The 25607-nt window shown below is 47.1% G+C and overlaps 2 protein-coding genes across 4 annotated transcripts in view; both read left to right on the top strand.

The window, feature by feature from the left end:
- LOC146173014 (delta(3,5)-Delta(2,4)-dienoyl-CoA isomerase, mitochondrial) overlaps window positions 1-10920 on the top strand; it is a 31777-nt gene extending 20857 nt beyond the window's left edge. For both annotated transcript variants that reach the window (XM_084584092.1, XM_084584090.1), the window contains exon 8: window positions 10597-10920. In XM_084584092.1, the coding sequence (XP_084440218.1) occupies window positions 10597-10698 (102 nt within the window). In that variant the 3' untranslated portion in view covers window positions 10699-10920. The remainder of the gene's footprint in view (window positions 1-10596) is intronic.
- A 170-nt stretch (window positions 10921-11090) lies between these two features.
- LOC146173013 (heterogeneous nuclear ribonucleoprotein U-like protein 1) overlaps window positions 11091-25607 on the top strand; it is a 34380-nt gene continuing 19863 nt past the window's right edge. For both annotated transcript variants that reach the window (XM_084584083.1, XM_084584084.1), the window contains exons 1-7: window positions 11091-11403; window positions 13806-13915; window positions 14760-14804; window positions 18682-18862; window positions 22777-22831; window positions 24051-24130; window positions 24795-24934. In XM_084584083.1, the coding sequence (XP_084440209.1) occupies window positions 11256-11403; window positions 13806-13915; window positions 14760-14804; window positions 18682-18862; window positions 22777-22831; window positions 24051-24130; window positions 24795-24934 (759 nt within the window). In that variant the 5' untranslated portion in view covers window positions 11091-11255. The remainder of the gene's footprint in view (window positions 11404-13805; window positions 13916-14759; window positions 14805-18681; window positions 18863-22776; window positions 22832-24050; window positions 24131-24794; window positions 24935-25607) is intronic.

The following is a 25607-nucleotide window of genomic DNA, read 5'->3' as shown; positions in this document are numbered from 1 at the left end:
CAGCTGTGCCCCGACGACTGCGGCGGCGCTGACTTCAACAGATCAGACCACGCTTCGAGACATGATTAGAGAAATTGTCCTTGAGGAGTTGCAGCGAATTACGGTTGCGAAAGCTCAGTCGTCAGAGGCCCTCGTGCAGGCTGTAAGGAATGAAATTCGGTGCTCCCTATCACCGTCTGCCCAGTGCAACGAGTTTCATCCAGTCGACAACGCGGCAGCCATTTCCGAACCACCATACCGTGTTCCACAACCGGTCAACTACACGGTCAACATTCCTGCACCATATCACGAGCCGCAATCTGAGAGCTACGCCGCGATCCTACGTCGCCCGCCTCCAGACCACGCCTCACCGAGCTCACCAAGCCGTCAGGAGACACGATTCTTCCAGGGACCTCAGTGGGCGCCTTCCAGGCGCTCTCAACTACGCCGAACGGACAGGTGGCGCAGTTATGACAGCCGGCCACTCTGTTTCTACTGCGGACAACCTGGCCACGTATATCGGTACTGCCGCTATCGCGAAGAGGGGCAGGCCTTTCCGTCTGCTTCTGCTCGCCGCCGCTTCGACGCTGACACTGCCCAAACCGAGGACGGCCTTCCGGTCAGCAGGGAAACCGAATCCCCGGGCTTCCGCCGCCGCTCCTCCCCATCGCCACAGCGTTATTCTCCGCCGATGCGTCGTGGCAATGCTGACGTTGGCGGACGGCGGTCCCCTAGCCCTCATCGGGGAAACTAACAGCCGCAACCTCGCGAGGGGAGGTTGCACACAGTCTAAAAGTGTCAAAACCCTCACCACCGCCGCAACTGCCGACAGCCCGTGCTTCTGACACTGCCGTTAGTATTGACATTGCCGCACTACCGCCGAAAATGCCGCCTACATTACCACCGAAAATGCCGCACCAGATGAGCAGCCCCGACGACGAAGCTGACACCGCTGACCTTGCCGCACTTCCGCCGAAAATGCCGAAAGAGACGAGCCACACAGATAACGTTGTTAGCGCTGACCTCGCCGTTTCCATTGATGGGCTTGAGGTACATGCTCTGGTGGATACCGGGGCGGATTTTTCAATTATTAGTCAGAAACTGGCTGACACGCTGCGCAAAGTAAAAACGGAATGGACTGGGCCAGTAATAAGAAGTGCTGGGGGCCAGCTACTGGCTCCGACAGGGAAGTGCACTGCCCGGATAGGAATAGGAAACGCGGTGTTTGTTGGCAGCTTCGTTATTCTCCCTGACTGTTGCAAAGATCTCATCTTGGGCATGGACTTTCTGCGTCTTCATGGGGCTGTAATCAGCATTCGTGACAGCGTCGTTGCCTTCACCAACAATCATGAAGACCTCGGTTATGCGGAAGTACCACTAATGCCCTTACGCGTCGCCAATGAGACAGTAACATTACCTCCGCGATCATGCTCTCTTGTTGAAGTGAAGTGCGACATGGCGCATACCGGCGATGGTATCGCCGAAAGAGCAGTCGCCCTGGTACTAAGCCGAGGTGTTTCTATAGCTCGAGGGCTAGTCAACTTGACCAATGGACAGACCGAAGTGCTGCTGACAAACTTCAGCGACGAGCGTCAGCAAATTCCGAAAGGCACAACTGTGGCGTTTTTCGACAGCCTCCCAAATGCGCAGCACTGCTTCTCACTGCAACAGGAAGGATCAATGTGCAAGACGCCCGTAACCATCGTCGATGTGAGTCCAAATTTGTCTTCTTCAGAACGGGACCGTCTTTTGGATCTCATAGATCAATTTCGGGACTGCTTTGCTTCCGAATCGCGGATCGGCCAAACGCCTTTGACAAAACATCGAATCATCACGGATGACTCGATTCGCCCGATTCGACAAAATCCTTACCGTGTAGCTCCAAAAGAACGTGCAGCCATTCAGCGCCAGGTGGCCGAAATGCTTAGAGACGACGTTATACAGCCGTCGCAGAGCCCCTGGGCTTCCCCCGTGGTACTTGTTAAAAAGAAGGACGGCAGCTTACGATTTTGCATAGATTACCGCAAGCTCAACCAAGTAACTAAAAAAGACGTGTACCCGCTTCCTCGCATTGACGATTCCCTTGATCGCCTACGAAACGCACGTTACTTCTCATCAATGGACTTGAAAAGTGGATATTGGCAGATAGAAGTAGACGAGAGGGATCGGGAGAAGACAGCATTCGTCACTCCCGACGGATTGTACGAGTTTAAGGTCCTTCCGTTCGGTTTATGCTCAGCACCAGCAACATTTCAGAGGTTGATGGATACTGTGCTCTCGGGACTTAAGTGGCAAACATGCCTGGTGTATCTTGACGACGTGATTGTGTTTTCGGCCACATTTGAAGAGCATTTACGCCGTCTGCTAGCTGTATTTCAGGCCATACGATCTGCGGGCCTCACACTAAAACCCGAGAAGTGCCACTTCGGGTACGAGGAGCTGCAATTCTTAGGTCACGTCGTTAGCCAAGAAGGTGTCCGGCCTGATCCTGAAAAGCTCTCCGCAGTCGCCAAGTTCCCGACACCTACGGACAAAAAGACATTGCGGCGTTTCCTGGGTCTTTGCGCCTACTACCGCCGGTTTATTGCTGGTTTCTCACGAATTGCCTGGCCATTAACTTCGCTGATGCGTGACAACGCTGTCTTTCACTGGGGTGAAGAACAGGAACAAGCGTTTAATGAGCTACGGAGACGTTTACAGACACCACCTGTCCTGGCGCACTTTGATGACGACGCCCCTACACTACTTCATACGGATGCCAGCAACGTGGGGTTAGGTGCTGTGCTGGTGCAGCGCCAGGATGGTGTGGAAAAAGTAATTGCTTACGCCAGCAGGACCCTATCTAAAGCAGAAGCGAACTACTCGGCAACCGAAAAAGAATGCCTTGCAGTGGTATGGGCGGTTATGAAGTTCCGCCCTTATTTGTACGCTCGCCCCTTTCAAGTCGTTAGCGACCATCACTCGCTCTGTTGGCTGACGAATTTAAAGGACCCTTCAGGGAGACTCGCGCGTTGGAGCCTTCGATTACAAGAATTCGACATGGCAGTTATTTACAAATCTGGAAAAAAGCACACGGATGCTGACTGCCTTTCGCGAGCGCCGGTCGAACCTTCCACTATGACCGATGAAGACACTGCGTTTTTAGGTGTCATAGATGACGCAACGCTTTCCCAACACCAGCGAGAAGACCAGGAATTGCTCCCTCTTATTGATTTCTTGGAAAAACGAACTACCGTTGTGCCTAAGATTTTCACCCGAGTAATCTCTTCATTCTTTATTCGCAACAACGTACTTTACAAGAAGAACTTCCGCCCTGGGGGAAACAGTCATCTACTCGTCGTCCCATCTGCTCTCCGCAGTGAAGTTTTGCAAGCGTGTCACGACGAGCCAACCGCCGGTCACCTAGGCTATACCCGCACGTTGGCTAGAGTCCAGCACGGATACTACTGGCCAAAACTGCCTGCGACAGTGAAACACTATGTACGTACGTGCATAGACTGCCAGCGCCGTAAGTCACCCCCTGTAAAACCAGCTGGCCTACTCCATCCTCTTCAAGTGCCAACAACACCTTTTAAGCAAATCGGCATGGACCTCCTGGGACCATTTCCGACGTCGACAGCCGGAAATAAATGGATAATTGTCGCCACCGATTATCTAACCCGCTACGCGGAGACCAAGGCTCTGCCAAGGGGTACCGCAGCCGAAGCAGCTCGGTTCTTCGTGGAGAACATTGTCCTGAGGCATGGCGCTCCAGCGCTCATTATAACTGACCGAGGTACTGTATTTACGGCCGAACTTTTGGAGACCGTTCTCCGCCTCAGTGGTACCAGTCACCGTAAGACTACAGCCTATCACCCCCAAACCAATGGGTTGACGGAACGCCTAAATAAAACCATCGCAGACATGCTTTGCATGTACGTTGACGTGAACCACAAGAATTGGGATGAAATTCTTCCCTACGTCACGTTCGCCTACAATACGGCACGCCAGGACACCACTCGTATGACACCATTCAGCCTCCTTCACGGGCGACCAGTAACAACTATGCTGGATGCAATGTTGCTCCCGAATGCCGACACCGACGATCTCGATCAGGACGCCGAGGAAATCGCTCAGCGTGCAGAGGAAGCCCGCCAACTAGCGCGTGTGCGGATTAAGAATCAGCAAGAGCATGATGCACGACGCTACAATCATAGACGCCGACATGTCATGTACGAACCTGGCGACAAAGTGTGGGTCTGGACGCCTATTCGCCGCCGTGGACTCTCCGAAAAACTATTGCGGCGATATTTCGGGCCATATGTTGTTAAGCGACGTTTAACCGACGTCACTTATGAGGTGGTGCCAGACGGGGTGTCGACCTCAAAGCGACGTCAGCAACAAGCCGACGTCGTCCACGTTGTACGCATGAAGCCGTACAACTCTGACTGACCTTGACCTCCTACTCCCTTTTATGCTCATCGGGACGATGCTTCTTGAGGAGGGGGGTAAATGCCGCATAGAAGACGACGCCAAAGATGATGGCTGGCCCCACAAGCGCGAGCCTGGAAGAGAAGGAAGTTGGAGCGCAAGACTCGTCCAGGTTGATTATTAAACCCGTCCTATCTTTGGGTCCTCCTTGGCGTTCTATCGAGACGCGACAATATATATATATATATATATATATATATATATATATATATATATATATACACAGGGTATTCAGAATTAGACTTTACTGATTATTTAGTTTTAGAAAATTTAGGCATCCTTCCTTTCTTTATGTTATTGAGTTATGTGCGCGACAATCTGCCGGGTCTCAAGAAAGGAAACTGCTGAGGCCAAGTCCCATTCCCGCACCGTGGTGAAAAAAGCTTGCACACGGGACACTTTTCCGGGGCAATGTACGGCGCAGGAGAATTCTAAGGAAACAGCTCATTAAGCTGCAATTTCCCTAGTTTTTTTGAAAAAGTCATCATAATCACTCATTAAATGTTTTGTTGAAATTTTAAAATCCTCTTTTCTTTATTTGTTATTTTCAAGCAACCTTGCTGCTTGTGCAGGACGTTACTTCACCTGTCTATGTTGTATTGCTGTGAAATTTTGTATGGTCATCCTTTAGTATTTTCAAGATACAGCTATGCTATTTTTGACTGCAATTTGTTGTTGGGATTTTGATATAAATTAGCAAAATCATTGTAGTTGCAGCAGTAAAAAGAAACTTAAAGAGTAATACATTATCCCCTAACTATGGCCTCAGGGCTTCCCTCATATAAGTATTGCTTTTAGGGAATAAATGTGAACTGCAAAGTTAGATAGCACCTTCTGAAACCCCCATTCCATTTATTTTCAATAAAGAAAGCCCGCGAAATAAAAAAAAAATATGTGACTAACACATTCATGCGCCACGATTGTGGTACTCTCAACCGTACGTGGTTTGAGTGACCGAAATTAGCTGTGGCCGTGACTCAACAGCCCAGTCCTAGCGGTAGGTTGATAATTTTTGTATTTCATGGGCTTTCTTAAGAGCTTGGAAAAACGGTAAGGCTTTCTTTATCAAAAATAAATGTAATGGAGGTTTTAGAAGGCGCTCTCCAACTTTGCAAATCCATTTATTGTCTAAAAGCAATAGTTAATAAATTATAAAAATATTTTAATTACTAATTTCTTAATTTCAATATAAAATATTGCCTGTGGGGCACCAGATGGCTGGCGGCTGTATACAAGTGGTTTCTCTGGCCTACCCGAAATGTTTTATTTTTTAACGCTTAGCTAAAGTTAGCTTGGACACCTTGTATAGGAAATGCATTCCTGTGAGAAATGCTTTAATCTTCTTTTGAACAGCAAAGATAAGTCACAGGTATTAAACTTGGCTAATTTTACTCATTTGAAAGACAACGGAGGCCTTTTGTACCCTTCGAGTGATACCAGTTTGTGGCTGACTTTGAGAATGCGTTTACAACCTGCTTCAGCCTAAATTCCTGCAAACAGTATTTTGGATGTACTCAGTATGCTCCAGAGCAAACCTGCCAACTTTACAAACCTGCTCTGACCACTGTCAAAGTGTTGCAACTGAAATGACTACTTCCTACCTGACTACCTGCATGCACGTCAAGCTTCAAAGCGCTTGAAGTTAAACAGATGCTCTTAGGACGGTTTGTGTGGACAATAATTTCACAAAACAACATTATTAATGACTTTTGTCCCATGAAATTGAATAAAATAAAACAGCAGTGGAGAAGCCTTGTCATGTACCTAAACAAAACTGCGCTGGTCTCCCCATGCATGTATATTTTGCATGTTATGCATATATATATGACACCATGAGGGATGAAAGGATTTTAGCACCTGGCTTACGGCGATGGTTTATAGCAGATATTGCTGCTGTGAACAGAGAATGATGATGGCACCACAGAATATCGCCGGATGGTCCGTTTCAAAGCGTAGGTTCTTCTTTTAGTGACCACTTTGTCAAAAACAAAGAAAAAATGTAACAGCTTGAAGCTGCTCCTCAGTTTTTCAGTCGTTAAATTTCCTAACGCTACGCAGATATTACGCTAAAATGGGTATTCCTGGTTACCAGTAGATACCGAATTGCGCAGTATACTGTAATAATCCTTTTTAAGGAAAGTTACCGAGACGTACAAGGCTGAACAGACGTGAGAACCCGTGCGTGCGCACTCTGCTACCAGTCTGTTGCTAACAGTTGAGTTTGCTCTTTAATAAAGCGGGCTCTGCAGGGCTCAGGAAAATACCTATCCCATACAAATTAATGTACCGTAAGGATTTACAGTGCGCCAGAACTAGTCCCGCATGAGCTGTAGCAGACGCCAGCGAATAAGAGCGCATTCCCCCTTGTACAACTCTGAAAATGCGAATAATTTCGAAGGAAACGCCTTCTATCATAGGCGGAAGTGCACACATATGGTGGAGGAGGAAAAATCACCACTTTTACTAAATAAACGCGCAAGAGCATCGGACGATGTCGTGCTATTCATGAAAAGCATTAAAAAGTTGACTAGAAGATGTTGCAGTGGCGCCATCTCGCGGCGTCAGTGAGCAACGGCATGCCCGAACGTCATTCGCGCCGCTAGAAAGTTTATACATACTTTCACAGTTTAATTCATGAACTGGTCTTAGATCAAACATAATAATGAAGCAGCGGTGGCGTAGCGGTAGAGCATCCACCTCGCATGCAAGAGCACCGGAGCTCGAATCCCGGTGCTGCGCAGTTCTCCACCAGAAAAGAAAAAAAAAATCTGCGTGTCAGTGGAATTGCATAAACAGGTTTGGGATGCAACCTGATAATGGTGAACACCTCCGGCAACGCACTCTCTAACCAGAACAGGAGTTGGCCACCCTGGTGCAGTAATTGACCGCAACCTCCCATGATTAGTCCTATCAAACCCCGGCCCTCAGTCACCAGCGGCTGCGGAACAACTGACCACGGCGGCGGTCAGACCTGTGACGCAGCAGGGGGTGCTAAGGATTTCTGGCTCCGCTGGACAGGCCACCATTGGAAACTGACCCTGGCAACGTTTAGCGCTAGAACCCTAGCTAGTGAAGCTAGTTTAGCAGTGCTGTTAGAGGAATTAGAGGCTACGAAAGGGGATGTCATAGGGCTTAGTGAGGTTAGGAGGCCGAATGAGGCATATACTGTACTGAAGGATGGGCATGTTCTGTGTTATCGAGGTTTACCGGAGAGGCAAGAACTAGGAGTAGGTTCCCTTGTCAATAAGTGCAAAGCGGGTAATATCGATGAATTCTATAGTATTAATGAGAGGATGGCAGGCATCGTAGTTAGGCTTAATAAGCGGTTTGAACTGAAGGTTGTACAAGCCTATGCACCTACATGTAGTTATGATGACCAGGCAGTTGAAAGCTTCTACGAAGATGTAGAATCGGCAATGCGAAAAGTAAAGACTCAGTATACGGCACTAGTGGGCGACTTAAATGCCAAGGTAGGGAAAAAGGCAGGAGACCAGGTAGTAGGTGACTATGGCATTGGTTCTAGGAATATCAAGGGGGAGTTACTAGTTGAGTTTGCAGAGCACAATAACTCAAGAATCATGAATACCTTCTTCAGCAAACTGAAGAACCGGAAATGGACATGGAAAAGTCCTAACGGGGAGACTAAAAATGAAATTGACTTCATACTGTGTTCAACCCCCGCCATTATGCAAGATGTAGAGGTAATCGGGAAAGTGCGATGCAGTGACCACAGGATGGTCAGGTCTCGAATTAGTCTAAATGTGAAGAAGGAACGCAGCAGATTAGTAAAAAAGAAGTCCATTAACGAATTAGCTGTGATGGGGAGGGCAAAAGAGTTCAGGATCTCGCTACAGAATAGATATTCAGCTCTAACTGAGGATGGCGACATTACTCTAAAAGAAATAAACAATAATTTCAAAGATATCATTACTGAGTGCGCTGTAGAAGTAGGCGGTCGGATAGTTAGAGAGGATACCGGTAAGCTGTCTAAGATAGAATTGGCATAGATATCAAAGCTAATCAATAAGTGCAAAGTGGCCGATATAAGGAAGTGTAACATGGAGAAAATTGAGCATGCTGTAAAGAACGGGGGAAGCCTTAAAGCGGTGAAGAAGAAGTTGGGCATAGGCAAAAATCAGATGTATGTGCTAAGGGACAAGGCGGGCAACGTCATCACGAATATAGACAAGATAGTCAAAGTAGCTGAGGAGGTCTATACTGATCTCTACAGTAGCCAAAGTAGTCAGGACTGTAATGAGATTGGTGGTAGGCAAAAACAATCAGACGTTCCACCAGTGATGAAGGACGAGGTTAAGAAAGCAATAGAAACTATGAAAAGAGAGAAAGCAGCTGGAGTGGATCAAATAACTATAGATTTGTTGAAGGACGGGGGAGATATTGTGCTAGAAAAACTGGCCACCTTGTATGCGCAGTGCCTGGTGTCATCGACGGTACAGGAACCATGGAAGAACGCAAACATTATCCTCATTCATAAGAAAGGGGACGCTAAGGACCTTAAAAATTACAGACCAATCAGCTTACTGTCTGCTACGCATAAGGTATTTACTAAGGTAATCGCTAATAGAATCAGGACAACCTTAGACTGCAATCAAGCAAAGGATCAAGCAGGTTTTCGGAAACGGTACTCTACTGTCGATCATATCCATACCATCAACCAGGTGATATAAAAGTGCTCAGAATATAACCAGCCCTTATACATAGCATTCATTGATTACGAAAAATCATTTGACTCCGTAGAAACCTCGGTGGTGATGCAGGCATTGCGAAATCAGGGGGTAGACGAGCCGTACGAGAAAGTCCTGGAAGATATATATTCTGGCTGCACAGCAACCATAGTTCTGCATAAAGAAAGTAACAAAATTCCCATAAAGAAAGGTGTTAGGCAAGGAGACACGATCTCCCCAGTACTATTCACAGCTTGCTTAGAAGTATTCAGAAACTTGGAATGGGAGCAGTTAGGGATAAGGGTAGATGGAGAATGCCTCAATGATCTGCGATTTGCTGATGACATTGCCTTGCTAATAACTCAGGAGATGAACTGCAAAAAATGATTGGTGACCTAGACAGGAAAAATAGAAAGGTAGGCTTGAAAATCAATATGCAGAAGACTAAGGTAATGTTCAACAGCCTTAGGAAGGAACAGCAGTTTGCATTAGATAGCGAAACACTGGAAGTAGTAGGCGAATGTCTACTTAGGACAACTAGTAACCGCAGATCCGGACCATGAATAGGAAATAACAAGAAGAATAAGATTGGGATGGAGCGCATATAGCAAGCACTCGCAGATTATGACTAGCAGCTTACCGGTATCGCTCAAGAGGAAATTATACAACAGTTGCATCTTACCTCTACTCACCTATGGGGCTGAAACGTGGAGGCCAACCAAGAGAGTTCTACTTAAGTTGAGGACAACGCAGAGGGCTATGGAACGAAAAATGGTAAGGATAAAATTAAGAGATAGGAAGCGGGCAGAGTGGGTCAGAGAAATAACTCAAGTTACTGACATTCTAGTGGAAATCAAGAAGAAGAAATGGGCATGGGCAGGACGTGTAGTGCGAAGAGAGGATAACCGATGGTCGCTTAGGGTAACAAACTGGATTCCAAGGCAAGGAAAGCGTAGCAGGGTGCGGCATAAAATTAGGTGGTCGGATAAGGTTACAAAGTTCACAGGGGTCAAATGGATGCAGCTAGCACAGAACCGGGTTAATTGGGAAAATATGGGAGAGGCCTTCGCCCTGCAGTGGGTATAGTCAGGCTGATGATGAATAATGAAGCAAATACGCAAAAGTATTAATTTAAACTGTACATGTACTTACTTTACTATGTTAAGGATTTCATATTTTTCGGTCCAATAAATGGTTATCTCACTGAGCTGAAACAATCGATGCAATTAGAAAATATATAAAACTTTTCACCTTCATAATCCCACTGACATATTTTGAAAGCCTAAGAAAAAATGTGATCCCCAAATGCATCCCAGATCTCATTTTGGATTTAAGAGATTGTCTTGCATTGTCTTTGGTTGCTGGCGAGGTGCCAGCCATTGATGTCGCGCTATCAGATGGCTATCAGCTTTTGTGGAAATAACTTTTTTTTTTCTCTCTCTCTCTCTTTCCTTCTTTACAGGCTGCCTGGAACATGTGCATGCTGCAGTCAGAGGACCTGATGAAGTCTGCAATGGCGCTGATGGCGAAAGAAAAGGAACCACCGAAATTTTCGAATCTGTAGTGCCTCCAGCATGTGTAGTACGGTTCAGAATTTTTGTTTCTTTTTTGTAGCTTCACAACCACACTACAATGTGCCTTACCGTGACGCAAAAGACTGTTATTCTTGTATAACAAAATGCTTTCTCAAATATAGTATGTATGTCTCAGTGTAATTGCTTTGGGGTAAGTATTTTTTTTTTTATCCTTTTCAAAGAAAGATTGAAATAAAATATATTAACGTTTATCAGCTGTTTGCAAGCGCCACCTACCTTCTATATCGGAAAAACTCGCTCGCTAGAAAATCTGGCGTCTGCTCGTGTCGCATGAGACCCGCAACGTGATTGGTCGTTGCTTGGTGGACCCTTGTGGGGCAACCAATTGGAGCGGCTGTTTCAAAAATTATCTGCGCAATCACGCGGTTGCCCGCTGGCCGCCATTTTCTTTTTGGAAAAGACGTGTGTCTTGAGCACCGCATTGGTAAACAAAACGGTACGGCCAGAAAAAGTGGCCGCAGCATTTGTGTCGTCGGCGAAGTCGTACTTGTCTCGTGGTTCCACCACGGACCCGTGAACGCCGACGATGAGTGATGTGGACATCGGCAAGCTCAAAGTGATTGAGCTGAAGGCAGAGCTGCAAGCGCGAGGCCTAGATACAAAGGGCAACAAAGCGGTGCTCGTCAAGCGGCTGCAAGACGCAATCGACTCAAGCCAATCTGGAGAAGGATCCGGTGAGTTGTGTGCTTATAATGCCTTGTTCGGCGCGGATCCGTGCTCCGAGGTTGCAGGTGACTGCGTGCATTCATACCTAGGGAAGCCGGCTTCATGGCTGGTACGTTAGGCCTAGTGCGCCTGACGAATGGAAAAAGTTCACGTTGCTACACTTCAACGGGAGTCCTCGTTTCGGCGCGCCGCGCCTTGATGTATCTGTGATACACATGTATTCCTGTTCTAGGGCCGCGTTTTACAGTTTTTCTCTGGCTTGTTCCAGTGTTGCTAGCAGCTGCGAGTGACATTACATGCTTACAAGTTCGACCTCCGTCCCTGTTCCCGCACGCCGGCTCTTGCTTCGAGCTGCTCTGAGCTGCCCTAATCGCACTAAAAGTCTGGAATCCGAACTTTCATAATTATTACATTCGTTGTGTGCCGATCGCATTGTTTTCACTGTGGTGAGTTGCGTTCAGCCGCGTTTCGAACGCGCAGGCCGGCCAGTAGCCAGGGTGTAGCGCGCGCTAGCCCGTTCATAGAACATTCGTGACTACCGGTTGGATTGTGGCTAGGCATCGTCAGCGTCACCCTTCTCTCGTATTCCGGCGCTTTTTTTTTTTCTTCCGCTGGATGCTGCATTCGCTTGTTCGTACCGGAGCCGGCGGTCCGAAAGCGCGCTGAAGCGTACGTACCCTGTAAGTCTGTGAAATTGCACCTGTTGTTTTCGGAGTACGTATTTGTTCTTTCTTAGAGTGGCACTGTTCAATCTTAGTTCAGTGTGATTGACGCTTGATCGAATGGCATGAGGTTCTGAGATGTGAGACCCGAGTTCTCTCCTTACTGCTACGTGCTACCACCATCCGTAGTTGCTGTAGATCGCGCGTTCACGAAAAAGATATGTGGAACCGTATTGCAGTCTTTGAAAATTCGCAGTTGCGGAGATTGCAAACGTTGAGCGACGTCAATTTTTTCGAGGCACACGCTTTTTCTTCCACTGGTTCTGTAATGGAACACGAGTGTGATCGATGCCCTCCTCCTCTGTGCCGGGAATTCAGCGTTATAGATCTCGATTAGATTGTGGACAGCGCGTTCTGGGCACTAAGCCGCGAACGTTTATTAACGCAGGAGTGTGGATCTGGGCCCAGGTGGTGTTTCGGCGAGCAGGTGCGTTTAGCTCTCGGGACAAGAAAAAAAAAAAAAAAAGCCGGCGTCCGCCATTTTGGGCACCGAGTTCACCGGCGATGCCCGGACCGCGCGGAATTGTGAAACGCTTTTTGATAAGTAACCGCTTTTCTCGCGTAGTGTTTTTCGTTCTTCGAAGCATAGTTTCGAAACGATCTCGCGCGAAGCTTTGAATGGTTGCAGTAACCTTTGCTTCATTTGTGTCGAAACGGCTTTGAACTGATATGTAGTTACTGTGCCTTTGAAGCCGTCTATCTTGGCAGAACAGAGCGCGTTATGTAAAACAAGTGCGTCGTGCGGCTGTGTTTAAAATACCTGTAAAACCTACCTGTACCTGTGTCAAGGCATTCAGTTAATCTCCTCACGTGGACTTATTTGAAGCCACAAAGTGTGCAACTGTGGTGAGCAGTAACCATGCCGTGTTTGGCTCATTGTGGCCCATGTTGCCACTGCATCGTTAACTACATATTACTGCTCCTACCAAAGCATGTGCAGGTGATAACCATGCGGTAAAGTCTGTTTTCTGGCAAGTTTCAGCTCCACTCTAGAATGTGTTGTGTACCAAGGGCAGTCTCGTCTTTGTCTGCCTTAATTTTTGACATTGGACTCTACCTGCCAATAGCTAGCTCTACAGGGGTGGAGGAGTTTCCAGTATGTGATTAATTTTATCATGAGCAGCAAGTACTTAAATGCCTTAAAATTGGTTCAACAAGTAGAGCATGCCTCATCACAAAGGGGGGTTCTAATGCATTAGGCTGCAAAAGACTGGATTATTAGGGAGCTGTGAAAACCTCATCATATCCCAGTATTGTGATGGGGCTGCTCATTGGTCGCACAGACGGGGTGCATTACAGCATCCCGCTGCCACGTATGTGATTTGTCTATGGAAAGTCCCAAAGTGGTGTGTAGTCTGCATGCATCCTATAATTTCTTGAGCTAGCTGGCCTCTTTACTTTGGATGGCCTTACTTGACCTCCTTTGATTGAGACTCTCTTTGGGTTCACGTGTGCGTGTGATGCCTACCTCTCAAAGAACACCAACTGCAGCCAAAATTGGCCATTCTGCAAATGTCCGATGAAGTTTACAGCATTGACACGAGGCCGGCTTTGCATTCATAGGTGTCCCTTTGTGCCAGAGGACGTGCAGTTTGCCTGTCGTGCCAGTGAAACTTGTCAGGTGAACTTCGGTGGGCAGCATACCTCTAAAACATTGTTTTTCTATGTATGTGTCGTCCAAAAATTAGGGGCTGCTGTCACATGTGGCGCTGACGAAGGGGACGAGTCGCAGGGTTCGACCACCAACCCTGGCAGCGGCGACGACGGGTATCAGCAGGACAACACTTCGCCCAAGGAGGTGCGTTAACTTGGGAACCACAGCTGCTGCTGTGTGTAGTCCCACAATGCATTGGGAGAACATACCATTGTTGAGGCTCACAGAGCTCTGTGGCACCAAATTCCACTCTGTGAGGTTTTATGTTGGCAATAGCAAATGTTGTGACTGGCTGTAAGTTCGTGTTTTGTCCTGAGGATCAGCCTGAAACATCTCTCAAGGATGGCGCAGCAGTGTCCTTTTTTGTGCCTCACATCTGAGAACTGATGTGTAGTGGGTTTTCGTTGCGAGCAGTTACCATTAATGTTCTTGTGTGTCGGGAGTATGTTGGCCAGATGCTGGTGGCAGACGACTGTGTTGATTAGTATTCAACTTGTGGGAAAGTGGCATTGTCAGTTTAAGGGGTTCACGAGGTTGTTGTAGCACCATATGTGGCACCGTAATGGGGTTGTCATTTTTAATTTGTGCCTACTGCCCATCGCCTTCATCCTGTCTGTGTTTCTACTCTTCTTGTCCTAGCTGCTGCTTCTTTGACTCTCTGCTGTGTCTGCTTGTTTTTCATCTGTCGGCTGTTTCGGCCTTGCTTCGAAAGATGAGGTGCTTGGTCCCTCAATCTTCGTCTCTCTCTGCTTCTTTTGCCTAGCAGCACTCGTGTTTCCCATTGGCAGTGGGAATTTCTCGTTTTTGTCTGCTTTACCTCCTCCTCGTCTTTCTGTCATTCTTCTGGTACTTCTCTGCCTCACGGCGTGGTCGGCGGCCAAGGCTTCCGCCTGATCACTGCCGATGTCCGATCAGCTCTTGCTTGCCCCGCAACTTTGCATCGTCGGGTAGAGCTGTCGTACAATCCTGTTGCACGCTTTCCTTGCAGGAAGAGTCTTCCGCTGTTCCCGAAGAGTCTGTGGACGATTCACAGGTGAGGCACGCTTGGCAGTGTTTGCTGCCTGTTGAGTCGCAGGAGATTTTTTTCCCTTCCTGGGCAGGTTGCCATGATGAGCTTGCGTCAAATCAATGGTCTTCTTTTCCCGGCCGACGCAATGTCCCTGGGGACAACAGCACTAACTGATGCACCTGCCTGAATATTACTGTGCTGAATTGCACCATTTTTCTGACGTAAACTTCTGGAAAAAATCTGGCTGTTAAAGGCCCACTGTCCACCCTCCGGTCGAAAATATTTTCTTCCCCGGTGACTGTGAGACTTCGCCCCTGGAACGCAAGGCCGCAAAATGTTTTTGAAAAGAGTAACTAATAACGCAGTTACAGCCAACGCAATCACCCGATTCTATCCTGCCGCTCTCCTTCCGTTCCCTCGCAAAAGTTTTTCACTCTCCTGCCCGAGGTCGTCTAGCCTCCGCAATACAAATTCCCCTTCCTCCTCCGCGTTTGGCGGGAGGTGGGGCGTGGCTCTCCGCGAGCGCGAAAAAAAATAAAACGGTCGAGGGAGCGCGCACCGCTGGATTGTCTGGTCGTGGCGAGGGAAAAGCGCGCTGCGAGCGGTAGACACCCATCCTTCTCCCGTCAGTCAGCGAGACGGACCAATGGACGTCGTTCCCGGTACGTACGTCATTACTGTGGCCCGTCGGGCCAGCGCAGGAAACGGAGAAGCTGGCTTCCCAAAGGAGAGCATGAGAGAGCTTTGAATTGTATTTTCGATGCTTTGCGGCGCGCGTGTCGCTGTAGAATTTTGCACAGACTATCTCCGGTACCTGATTGAAACACTGGGCTCCTTTGCCTAAAAGGGCCTTCGCTGGACAGTGGCCCTTTAACCACTAAAAGAGGAGTTTGCTACAACGCAGCCACTTGGCGAGAGAGCTGGTAGCAAAGATAAGTTCGGTTTACGGGGTTTATCGTCGCAAAGTGGCTCCAGCTATAATACACCATAATGAATGCCTCTTCCTGTCTTGCTTGAAATACAGCATTTTGACTCGTCTAACTCCGTCTTAAGACGGAGGCTGCTGAGGTCATCTCCATCCACATCGAATTTTGTTCTTGTTATGTAGGAATAGAATGCTTAGCTCTTTGTGGTCATGTTGATGTGGAGGTCTGTGTAGAAAAACTCAACTCCATTGCAGGTTGTTTGCATAAGCAGGCAGTGGTTGGGGACACCTGTATTTCATTTCCCTGTCTTCTCTTCTTGCATATAAAAACTTCTGTTTTCGGCGGTAGTAGCGTCCACTTTAGAATGGGATGATCGGTTGATAAAGGTTGAGCCTGTATAAGTTCCACTATTGCTTTGGCGTAAAGTGCCAGAATAGGCAGCCAATAGTTGCGTTTCTGTCTGGCAGCATTTCTCCGCACATTTTAATGAAACTACCTTTAACAGTGGGTGTGTTTGGCGGTGCCATTTCTGCCATCAGTTGGCACTGCTGTGGTTGAATGGTTTCCCTGCATATTTGAACACTATTGCAATGTCACAGTCTCTTTGGTCTTTTTGAGTAGGTACCTGCTGAAATTTGGACCGGGTGGGAGGGGGGGGGGGGGGGGGGGGTTGCCAGTGCAGTGCTCCATGCCCTCGACGTCAAGGACATTGGCTGGGCTTTGTTGATACCCTGCACATGTAAAAGATATCGAAAGAGCACAGAAGAGAGACAGTTTATGAAAGGAACGCGTCCTTTGCCACAAGTCTTTCGTTGAAGGTAAAGGCAGCAACACGATCGGTCACAATTGTTTGTTGGGTATTGCGAGATGCAAATTTAGTGACCTCCTGGACGATTACATTGCCCTACTTTGCACATGCTCACCTCCGCTCTGCCTTCTCCCAAATTGTGCTGGTTGAAAGCACACCCCCAGTACCTACCAGCCATGCGCTGTTCAATAAACCACAGGCCTGAGCAGCCGTTGGCTGCACGTGTTTGGAATACAGGTTCCGTTTAGCTGGCACACTGGTTCCTTGTGGAACTGGAACTGTTGTAGACAAGGGAATTCGCCAAGAGCCGCCGCAATGGCCTAGAAAGCCAGCGCGCCACCCTGCGAGCAGCGGTGAGAGTATTGCAGGATGGCTCCGGCGGAGCCAGCATAGGAGGCTGGTTAGCATAGCACGCAACCGAAGGCATTGCAAATGAAAGCGGTCAACCAAATTGCTATCCTGGCAGCAATAGCAATTCTTGGACGTTTTAATTCTTAAGTTTTTTATTTTGCAGAGGCAGTTTAAAAAAGCTGGGCGTGCATTTTTGAAGTAGGATGTGCATATGAAGTGAAGGAGGTGATGTCTGTATCCTCTGGAAACACAATAAATTGCACACCTCCGACGAGCTGCACTTCCTCTTAAAAACACCCATATTAAATGGGCTTACAGTTCTGGCTGCCTTCAGAGTGTTTTCACATGGCTAATACGGCCTGTGCTGTATAGCACATTTCTGGTTGGTTGATTGTGCGGTTTAACGTCCCAAAGCAACTCTGCTATGAGAGACGGCGTAGTGGAAGACACCAGAAATTTCGGTCACCTGGGGTTCTTTAACGTGTACTGACATCGCACAGCACACGGGCACCTTGCTTTTCGCCTCCATCGAAAAGCGCCCGCCGAGGCCGGGATTCGTTCCCGCCTCCTCGGGAACAGTAGTCGAGCGCCGTAACCACTGCACCACCCACCCCGGCAAGGAGTATAGCACATATCTGTTATAGTATGGCACGACGCGGCATAATTTAGATGTCTCAATGGTGTGGTACCCGAACTTGCTATGCATGGTCGTCAGTCAGCATTTTAAACAATGATTTTGGCTGAAACTAGTCTCTGAATTAAACCTAAACTGTGTCTCTGCTCGGTCGGAAGTTCTAGGACGGTCCCATTGAGAAAACTGAACCATGCTTCGCCGCATGCTTGGCCGCGATGCCGTAGCTGTTAGCATATTTATAGCATGAGAATTCTAGGACTTTGTAACACCACAATGCTCACAACCTTGGAGGAGACTGGTGATAATCCTTTGGGACAACCTAACACAAACTGCATATTTGGAAAACCTCCGTAAGCTAGTTTTTCGCAACTTCTCGGCGTATCCCAAAAGTTTTCTAGCTGTTAATTTAGAGCACATACAACGGACTCAGTTGCAGGCTTCAGGTAAAATCTGGTTCTGCAGCAGTCTTCCGCACGTGCCGTTGTTTTCCGAGATCGGCATATATTTTCTATCGAATGGGAGCTACGGCAGGTACAACAAACATATATGTGATGGTAGACGTAGGGCGAGGCAGAAATTCTGAACGATTCTTTTTTTCTTCTAGAAAGTTTTTAATAATATCTCGATAATTTGCCTTCACAACGAAAACGAAATGCTTGCTCTATTCTCAATTGACCTTTGGGGAGGAAATTTAGATAAATTTTTTATAACCTGCACTCATAACATTCACCCCCCGGTAACTGACAAGTGTTGTATCCCAGCTGCCTGCTGTAAGATTTTCCACAAGATCAGCAGCAATCAAATAACTAGCGTAAGCTGTCAAACAGGGTTCAAGGAAAAATATGTTTTTGCCTGCGTAATCAACAACATAATGATTTCTGTTTAAAGTCTATTTTTGCTAACTTAGAATGCAGCAATTGCAGCCGTTTTCACACGCACAGCGTTGAGCATATCCTGCCTCACGTGCACTCCTCGGCGCAAACGGCGCTGCCGTCGATGCCAGCGTTGCGTTCATCCCTTGCCTATAGCCAAAAAAGTTATCCCGCAGTAACAGTTTCTTGGCCGAATGTTTAACCAGTGATGCTGGCAGCACCGGAAGATTGGCTGCTGACTAATGGTGGTCGCTTGGTATTGTGGTCTTTCTTCCCTCGCCCCCATTTACTCTCTCCGGCCTATCTATAGGAGGAAGCGGTGAAGGAGGAGCCCATAGAAGAGGACGGGCCCTCGGCCATGGAGACTGTGCAGGTGAAACAGGAGCCTGCTGAAGAGCAGAGTGCACCATCAGCCGCAACGCCTGCCGTGCAGGTGAATGGCGAGCAGCAGGTCAAGGAAGAGCAGCTAGCTGGCGGCGACACTGGCGCTAGTGAGTCTGTCTGTCTCTCTCTCCGCCCCGGAAGATTATTAGCCCCGAGAAGTTTGAGTGGCGCCCTCTGGCGGCCAGCCCGACGTGACGTCACGGCAAGGACTCCCTGCGCCGATCGCTCTGGCTTCTCCGGGTTGCCGCGTAGCTTCGAGTCTGCTGCCTCGGTTGTTCTCATAACAACAACATTATGAACAACGCAGGCAACACCGATCGAGTGTCAGCAAAAAAAAGTATTTAATAATGATTCCTCTTGCTTTCAAAACACGAAACATGGGCTCGTCGCGGTGAGCGCAAGTCTCGCGACTGCCCGAGCGCTCGCCGCAACGGGCGCAGCTGGTGCCGTCGCCGCGGCAGGAGTCTTTCGTGCGTCGTCCCTTGAAACTGATGATGTGCGTGGAGTCACTATCTTCATGATTGTATTACGAATGTAATACAACCATGAAGATAGGTCTATATGCCTGCGACGCGATAAATTTGTACCGTTTTGCTGTGGACGTTGCTTAGAGCGCGCATTATGGACTGCGCGCTGTGAAATTTGTGCACGGATATTTATTTAAAAGAGGCTACTGATTAAAACTTTATTAGAATCATCTTACTTGTCGAGCATTTTTCAGAAGCAATTACGCATGATTTGCCAAGAGCAACGTGCATTTTGATGGCCAGAAATATGAGTTATTAACCGTGTCGTCGTAAACATTTCCGTCATTCTGTTCGCCTCTGCCTATTGCGCCGCAGCCGTGCGCGTATGGGATGTCTTGGGGGCACTGCTAATTTGCAAATTTCTTTCCAGTCTCCCTTTCCCTGAGGAGCATAAATTCCTATGTGGACAAAGCGTGCGAAACAAGTCGCTGCCTTAGTGAAGCAGAGAAACCACTTTCATCAATGATTTTTGCAACCGTTATTAGCTGTTTTTGCTTGAAGATGTCATTCGCGCTGAGCTGAATCCCAGCGTCTTTTAAAAGCTTCTGAACCTTTCCGGTAACTCCTGAAAAGAGAAAAGCGCAAACTCTGTCAAAAAAAAAAAAAAACAGCTGCAGGTGAAACAGGCAAACAGTGTATAAAACTGTATTTACATACCTTCAGAACTTCCTGTGTGTTGGTTAGCGCTGTGTGTTGGTCCTTGAGAAAAAAAAAAAACGACAGAATTATTATGCCATCTAAACCACTCTTTACAGATACAGAGATATCACTAAATTTCCGTCACGCATTGAAAACTTTTTCGTTTTGTTAAATACTACAAACGGCTCATTGAATCCGTATGTGAAGAGGATGAAAAATGGGTCTTGTTTAAACAGGTCAGTCCTTCTCTGTTCTTAGGGTAACATTATGCTTAGAGTGATAAGGTTGAAATGCAGTATTTTCATGTACATTTGGTGACGTGGCTAGATAAAAGAATATTCCTCGTGTATCTACGGATGACTTGGTTTTATTACTTCATTTTTATGTTGTAACAAGCTCTACACTCGAATTTACTGCAGTAATATAGAGATTGTTTAAGGTATTAATTGTTTGTTTTGATCAACAGTAGTGCTGAGGAAGCAAAAGCCGATAATTTATCACGATTCTAGCTTACTCATGTATTTCAGTTTCATGGTCAGAACTAAAGACAATGCGGGATATATAAATGTTTTTTTCCTGAATGCTTGATAAAAATCATTCACGTCAATGTGAAATCACAAAGGAATAGTGGCCGCATAGCGTATCCATAGGTAGACATACCGTCTCAATCTATAACTTCCACCTCCTCTTCTAGTTGTGCAGCATCGTCCATTGGAACGGCGCTCGAATTTTCACTACTGTCCCCATTCTTGTGTGTTGTCAAAGCCTCTGCGTGTGCGCAGAACTGGTACGACTTTGCGGGAACGCCTCTTTCACCTGGAATCAGATAGAGAAATTCAGGCTACAACCTCAAAAAACACTGAAACAAGGCCTTAACGAAGTTTGGGCATTACCTCAGAAAAGCGCAGAGCAGCTGCACATCACGTGCACTTTAAAGCTACGCTTGTTGCATAGCACACAAGTCTGAGACGTAGCTAAGCCAGGGCTTCACGGAGCCCGAAAAAAAAAAAAAAAAAAAACATTCTTTATCACAACCGTTACTGAAGTGCTGTTTTTAGGGACGCGTTGCATTGAATCTGCGCCCCATGTCTTGGAAAATTTGCAAAATATCAGCATTCAAACAAAAAGACCAGCACAGCTGTGCGGACTGTGTCAAATTTCGCGGCATGAATGAACACGAGAACACCACTGCCGCGAGACACATTTTAAACAAAAACTTAAGCAGGGTCACAGTTGATTCAGCTTGGACATTCCGCTACTGAGCAAAATGTCTGAGCACTCACTGACACAAAGATCGAGGAAATGAAAGTTTGAGCAATGGCTAATTTACTTACGCCGCCGCTTCGTCGATCCCGGGAGCGATCGCCTTGCATCGCTAGGACGCATGTGAATGTTGACGGATGGAACAGCGTCTGGCAATAGTTTTGTTCTTGTACACTAATAATTAAAAAAAAAAGACTAGTTGACAAACAGCCCGTAAAAGCGTCGCTACACGTACGGCTCACCTAGTATCTTGTACACCGGCTACACAGTCTTCCTTTTTGAAGTGCTTACTGCACACTAGTGGCAATGCCGACGGTTGCTTCCCCATTCTTAACTTTATCAATCTAACCTCCTTCATTTTGAACAACTTTGGGTAAAGTGGAAGCTTACACCGGCTTTCTTCAGTGATTTTCACTGCGCACTGAGCAATAAGTCACCATCATGATTATTCGCGAGCGAAAACGAACGAAAGGAGCCGGCATCGGCCGGGAGGAGCAGCAGCCCGGCTGGCGGAGTCCTTGCCGTGACGTCAGACTGCGGCGATCGCAGCGGCGCCAGTGTTCGCTCTCGGGGCTAATAGGGTGGAAAAGATTGCTTAACAAAGAAAAGTGGATGCAAGTGGTGTGCGGGTTAAAATGCAACTCAAGTCCTCAGCCTGGGGCTAATGTAGGATCGGTACTGTGAACGCATTGTACAGGTGAGATCCACAAAAAAGTCCAGCCCCACTACAGCGAAACGACGCAATACGCTGCAATTTTGTGAATCATTTTCAGTTTGCGGTAGAGAATAATGCAGCCCTCCTGACTCTGAGGGGCTTTTCTTTTTCTTTCTTTTCTTCTCTGCCACTGAAGATAACTGGCCTCAACGAAATCGAGATGAATAATTATGCAGTAGAACCTTTTTGTAGGAAATGTAGAGGCGGTAAAGTGAAAAACTGTCTTTGGGCTAGTGTGCTTTCTTTATATATCTTTAATAAACATGGTTATAGTGAACGGCATCTAGATAATTTATTACTAAAAATGATGAAATGGCACTCTAGGCGGCTTAACCATTTGGCTCCAGTAACGAGGTGAAGCGGCCAACTTTTCAGGGAAAGCAAGCGGCGTGCTAGGGTTTACTGCTAGCTTTGAATGCAGGAAGAGGGTGATTCAGGTTGCTGAGAAAGTATAGAGAGTAAATGTGTAGCGAAATACGAGAAAGGAAAATAAAAATAGGTAAATGTTTGCAGCATATGGGCAGCTGTGGAACTCTGTGGGCAGGTCTGGTGTGCTGATTTGTTACACATTTACCACCACGTTATATTATGTGCTCTTGCTTTGATTGTGGCTCTCTGCTATCTCGTAGTTACAAAGTGCCCATTGGAAGCACTGTTCAACACAAACCACAAACAGACTAGTCTTTGTGCTTGTGTTGCGAGATGTGCTAAGAGGTAAGCGTAATGGATGCACTTTTCAACGTTGGCCATAGTTTCCAAGCAGGCCTTTCACCTCCGGGGTGCTGTGCATGTATGTGGGTTGTTCGACAAGAGGACAGGAGAGCATAGTTGTTGCTGAACTGATTTGCTACACCACTCGTCTCCCTTTTGCCGACAGTTGATGCAGTGCAGCCGGGCAAACGCAAGAGGTCGCCGAGTCCCCAGCGGATTAGGTGGGTTCTTTTGCATTGTTGCACACATTTGAGGTAGTTGGAGTTGTGTTCTCAGTGAGGAATGTGTGTGCGTGCGTGTGTGTGTGTGTGTGTGTGTTTGCGTTTGCCATGGTATTGTTGTGGCATGCAGTGAGAATGTTGTCTCTGAACCAGCTAGCATTACCTCCCCATACCTGTCGTTGTGGCACTAGAGTTCTCCGCTTGCTGATCGGCATTGCTGGGCACTTTAGGCAACCTTGCGGGTGGTACAGATTAACAAAATATTTCTAATTCCCCGTCACCTAGCCATAGAAGTCGACGCAACAAATTTCTCGCTACAACGAACCATATCGCAGGCTTGAAGTTTGATGTTTAAGTTTTGCAACCGTCTAAAAATGAAAGTAATGCACAAGATGCATTGGCCCCGCCTCCAGCACTGGATTTGATGGACACATTTGATGTCATTCGCAACTTCATTGGCACCTACGACAACGATGCAATGTAGCTGCTGACCGAGTGCGAGCATCGAACCACTATGCTGATAACCAAAGGACGGAAAGAAACGAAGTTGACCGACTTTTTTGGGAATGAATGATTGTTGTGAAGCTTGCAGTCAAACTTGGGAAGTATTTTTGGGCAGATTTCGCCATAACACAGTTATTTGTGCGGCCCGTCAGTTTTGTTGTAGCAAGGTTCGACTGTAATGCAGAAATGTGAATAAACGAATAAGGCAGTTTTCGAAACATACAAGCCAATGTGTCGTGTCCTTATCTCTGAGAACATGCAAATCAGCGGGTTGGGACAGCCATTGCTAAGTCAGTTTATGCCAGCATGCAAGCCAACAGATCGTGACAGCATTCCTAAATCAGTTTACGCCAAGAGGTTATGCCATCAGCACTAAAGTACCCTGTGCTAACGCTCGATATGCATTTCCGACAGCGTCGAACTGCTCTTCTTTTATCTTGTGCCCCTTGCTTGTTGAGGTCAGGCTTTCCGCAGAAAAAAGCGAGACGAGAGGGATTGGTTGCAGCAACAATGTGTCTATGATAATGGTGATCTCCACAGAAGCAGGTGCGTTCAGTTGTGATTACAGCAGTGCGTGTGTGATAAGATTGGCATAAGTTCTGCCTGTGTGGATGTTGCTTATGTGTCTGTGGCTTATTTCGTACAATGAGGTATGTAACATTTGTCACTCCCTTTGAGCTGGTCTAAAGGGAGACCTCTGTTTCTTGCACTGCAGGCCAAAATCCCCGCCACCGGTGAAGGTCGAAGATTTTCCGGAGGACACCTTTGATGTCACGCTCGTCACACTTGATACGTGTGAGTGTGTGTCTGTGCATTTGCCTTTTTTTTTTATTTATTTTTTTTATATGCCCAAGTGCGAACGTGCCTGCGCTGATCATGTGAAACCTGCACGGTATAGAAGCACGGCTTCAACTGCATAGGGGTTACTAGTTTTTCGGACTTCTAGTAGTGGAGGTGTTACTACGCTTATGTGCCGATTGATTTCACCTGCATTTATTTCTCATTTTGAATTCATTTTTGCTTGCCTTTTCGAATCTGTGCAAAAACTGCGTCTACTGAAAAACTGCACAATTCGTCTCAATTTAATTTTATCCAGGTGCCAATCAGTTCAAACATTCTGCCACTTCATTTCAACTTCTATGTGGTTCTCTTCAAGTCAAGAGTTGAGTTGGTCAGCTGTTCCTTTTCATTGTGTACTTTGCACGGTGCAATTATTGCCTTGAATGCTAGTGATGCTGGAAGCATGTGTAACTGGGATTTGAGGTGAAAGTGCACGGATGTCAGAGACAGCAGTCGTGGGCAAGCATTTGTGAACAGCAACTTTATGTGCCGACGCAAGCGGGAATTTCCAGTGTCTCTCTTCCTGGTTTGACCTCATAGCTATCTATGTTTGGGTCGCTTTTGATGAGGGAGTTGCCTAACTGCTGTACTTTTGCTCCTCCTCCTCCTCCTCTAACAGACAACTCTGACCTGAACCTGTGCATCGAGCAGAGCCGGTACGAGGCTGAGTCCCTCAGTCAGCATGGCTTTGGCCTCATGTGGGCGGGGGCGCGGGCCACATTCGGCGCCAACAAGGGAAAGATCTGCTTCGAGACCAAGGCAAGTGCAGCGGGTGACAAAGAAGCTACTGATGATGATCACCGAACGTGCCCATTTGTAGAGCGAGGCTTTTGTGCCCCTTTCTCTTGAAAAACTAGCCTTGGAGTGGTTCATACTTTGCATTCAGTTGCAGAATCTAAACCACACCAGGAACAGCCCCTTCATCGTTACCATCGCAAGGTAGTGGTTAAGCCATTGGTTGTTCACAGACTTTAGGCCCAGCTGCTTTACTGTGCTCCAGCTTATATTAACCACCAACACATTGCACATCCTTGCCTCTAATCCAGGATGCAGATTACCTCGGTGTCAGTGGACGCACAATGGCATAGAAGTTGTGTTAGTTACTATGTACATTGAAGAAGGAGTAAGCGAGCAGTGTGAGGTACACAAGCAGATGTGAATGTCACCTGGCTACGGCACTTGCTGACCTTTTTTTTTTTTTTCCCATTTTCACAAGTATGAAAACGTGTGCATATGAATCTGGCTAATATTTTGCACACAGCAGGCATTTATTGCACAGCTGAGTAGTTTGTAGCTCCCACCAATGTTCTTGGGGGCTTACTTCAGAAGGACAAGGAATGCAACAATGACAAAAGTGCTGTTTTGCTGTCTCTTAAAAATCTTTACTCGCTCTCTCGTCCACCTGAGCTTCCAGCGTGCTCTGCAAGTGCTG

This window comes from Amblyomma maculatum, chromosome 11 (assembly GCF_055883805.1).
Source record: "Amblyomma maculatum isolate TAMU_Amacu chromosome 11, ASM5588380v1, whole genome shotgun sequence".
Classification (NCBI taxonomy): domain Eukaryota; kingdom Metazoa; phylum Arthropoda; class Arachnida; order Ixodida; family Ixodidae; genus Amblyomma; species Amblyomma maculatum.
This window is presented reverse-complemented; position numbering and strand designations above follow the sequence as displayed.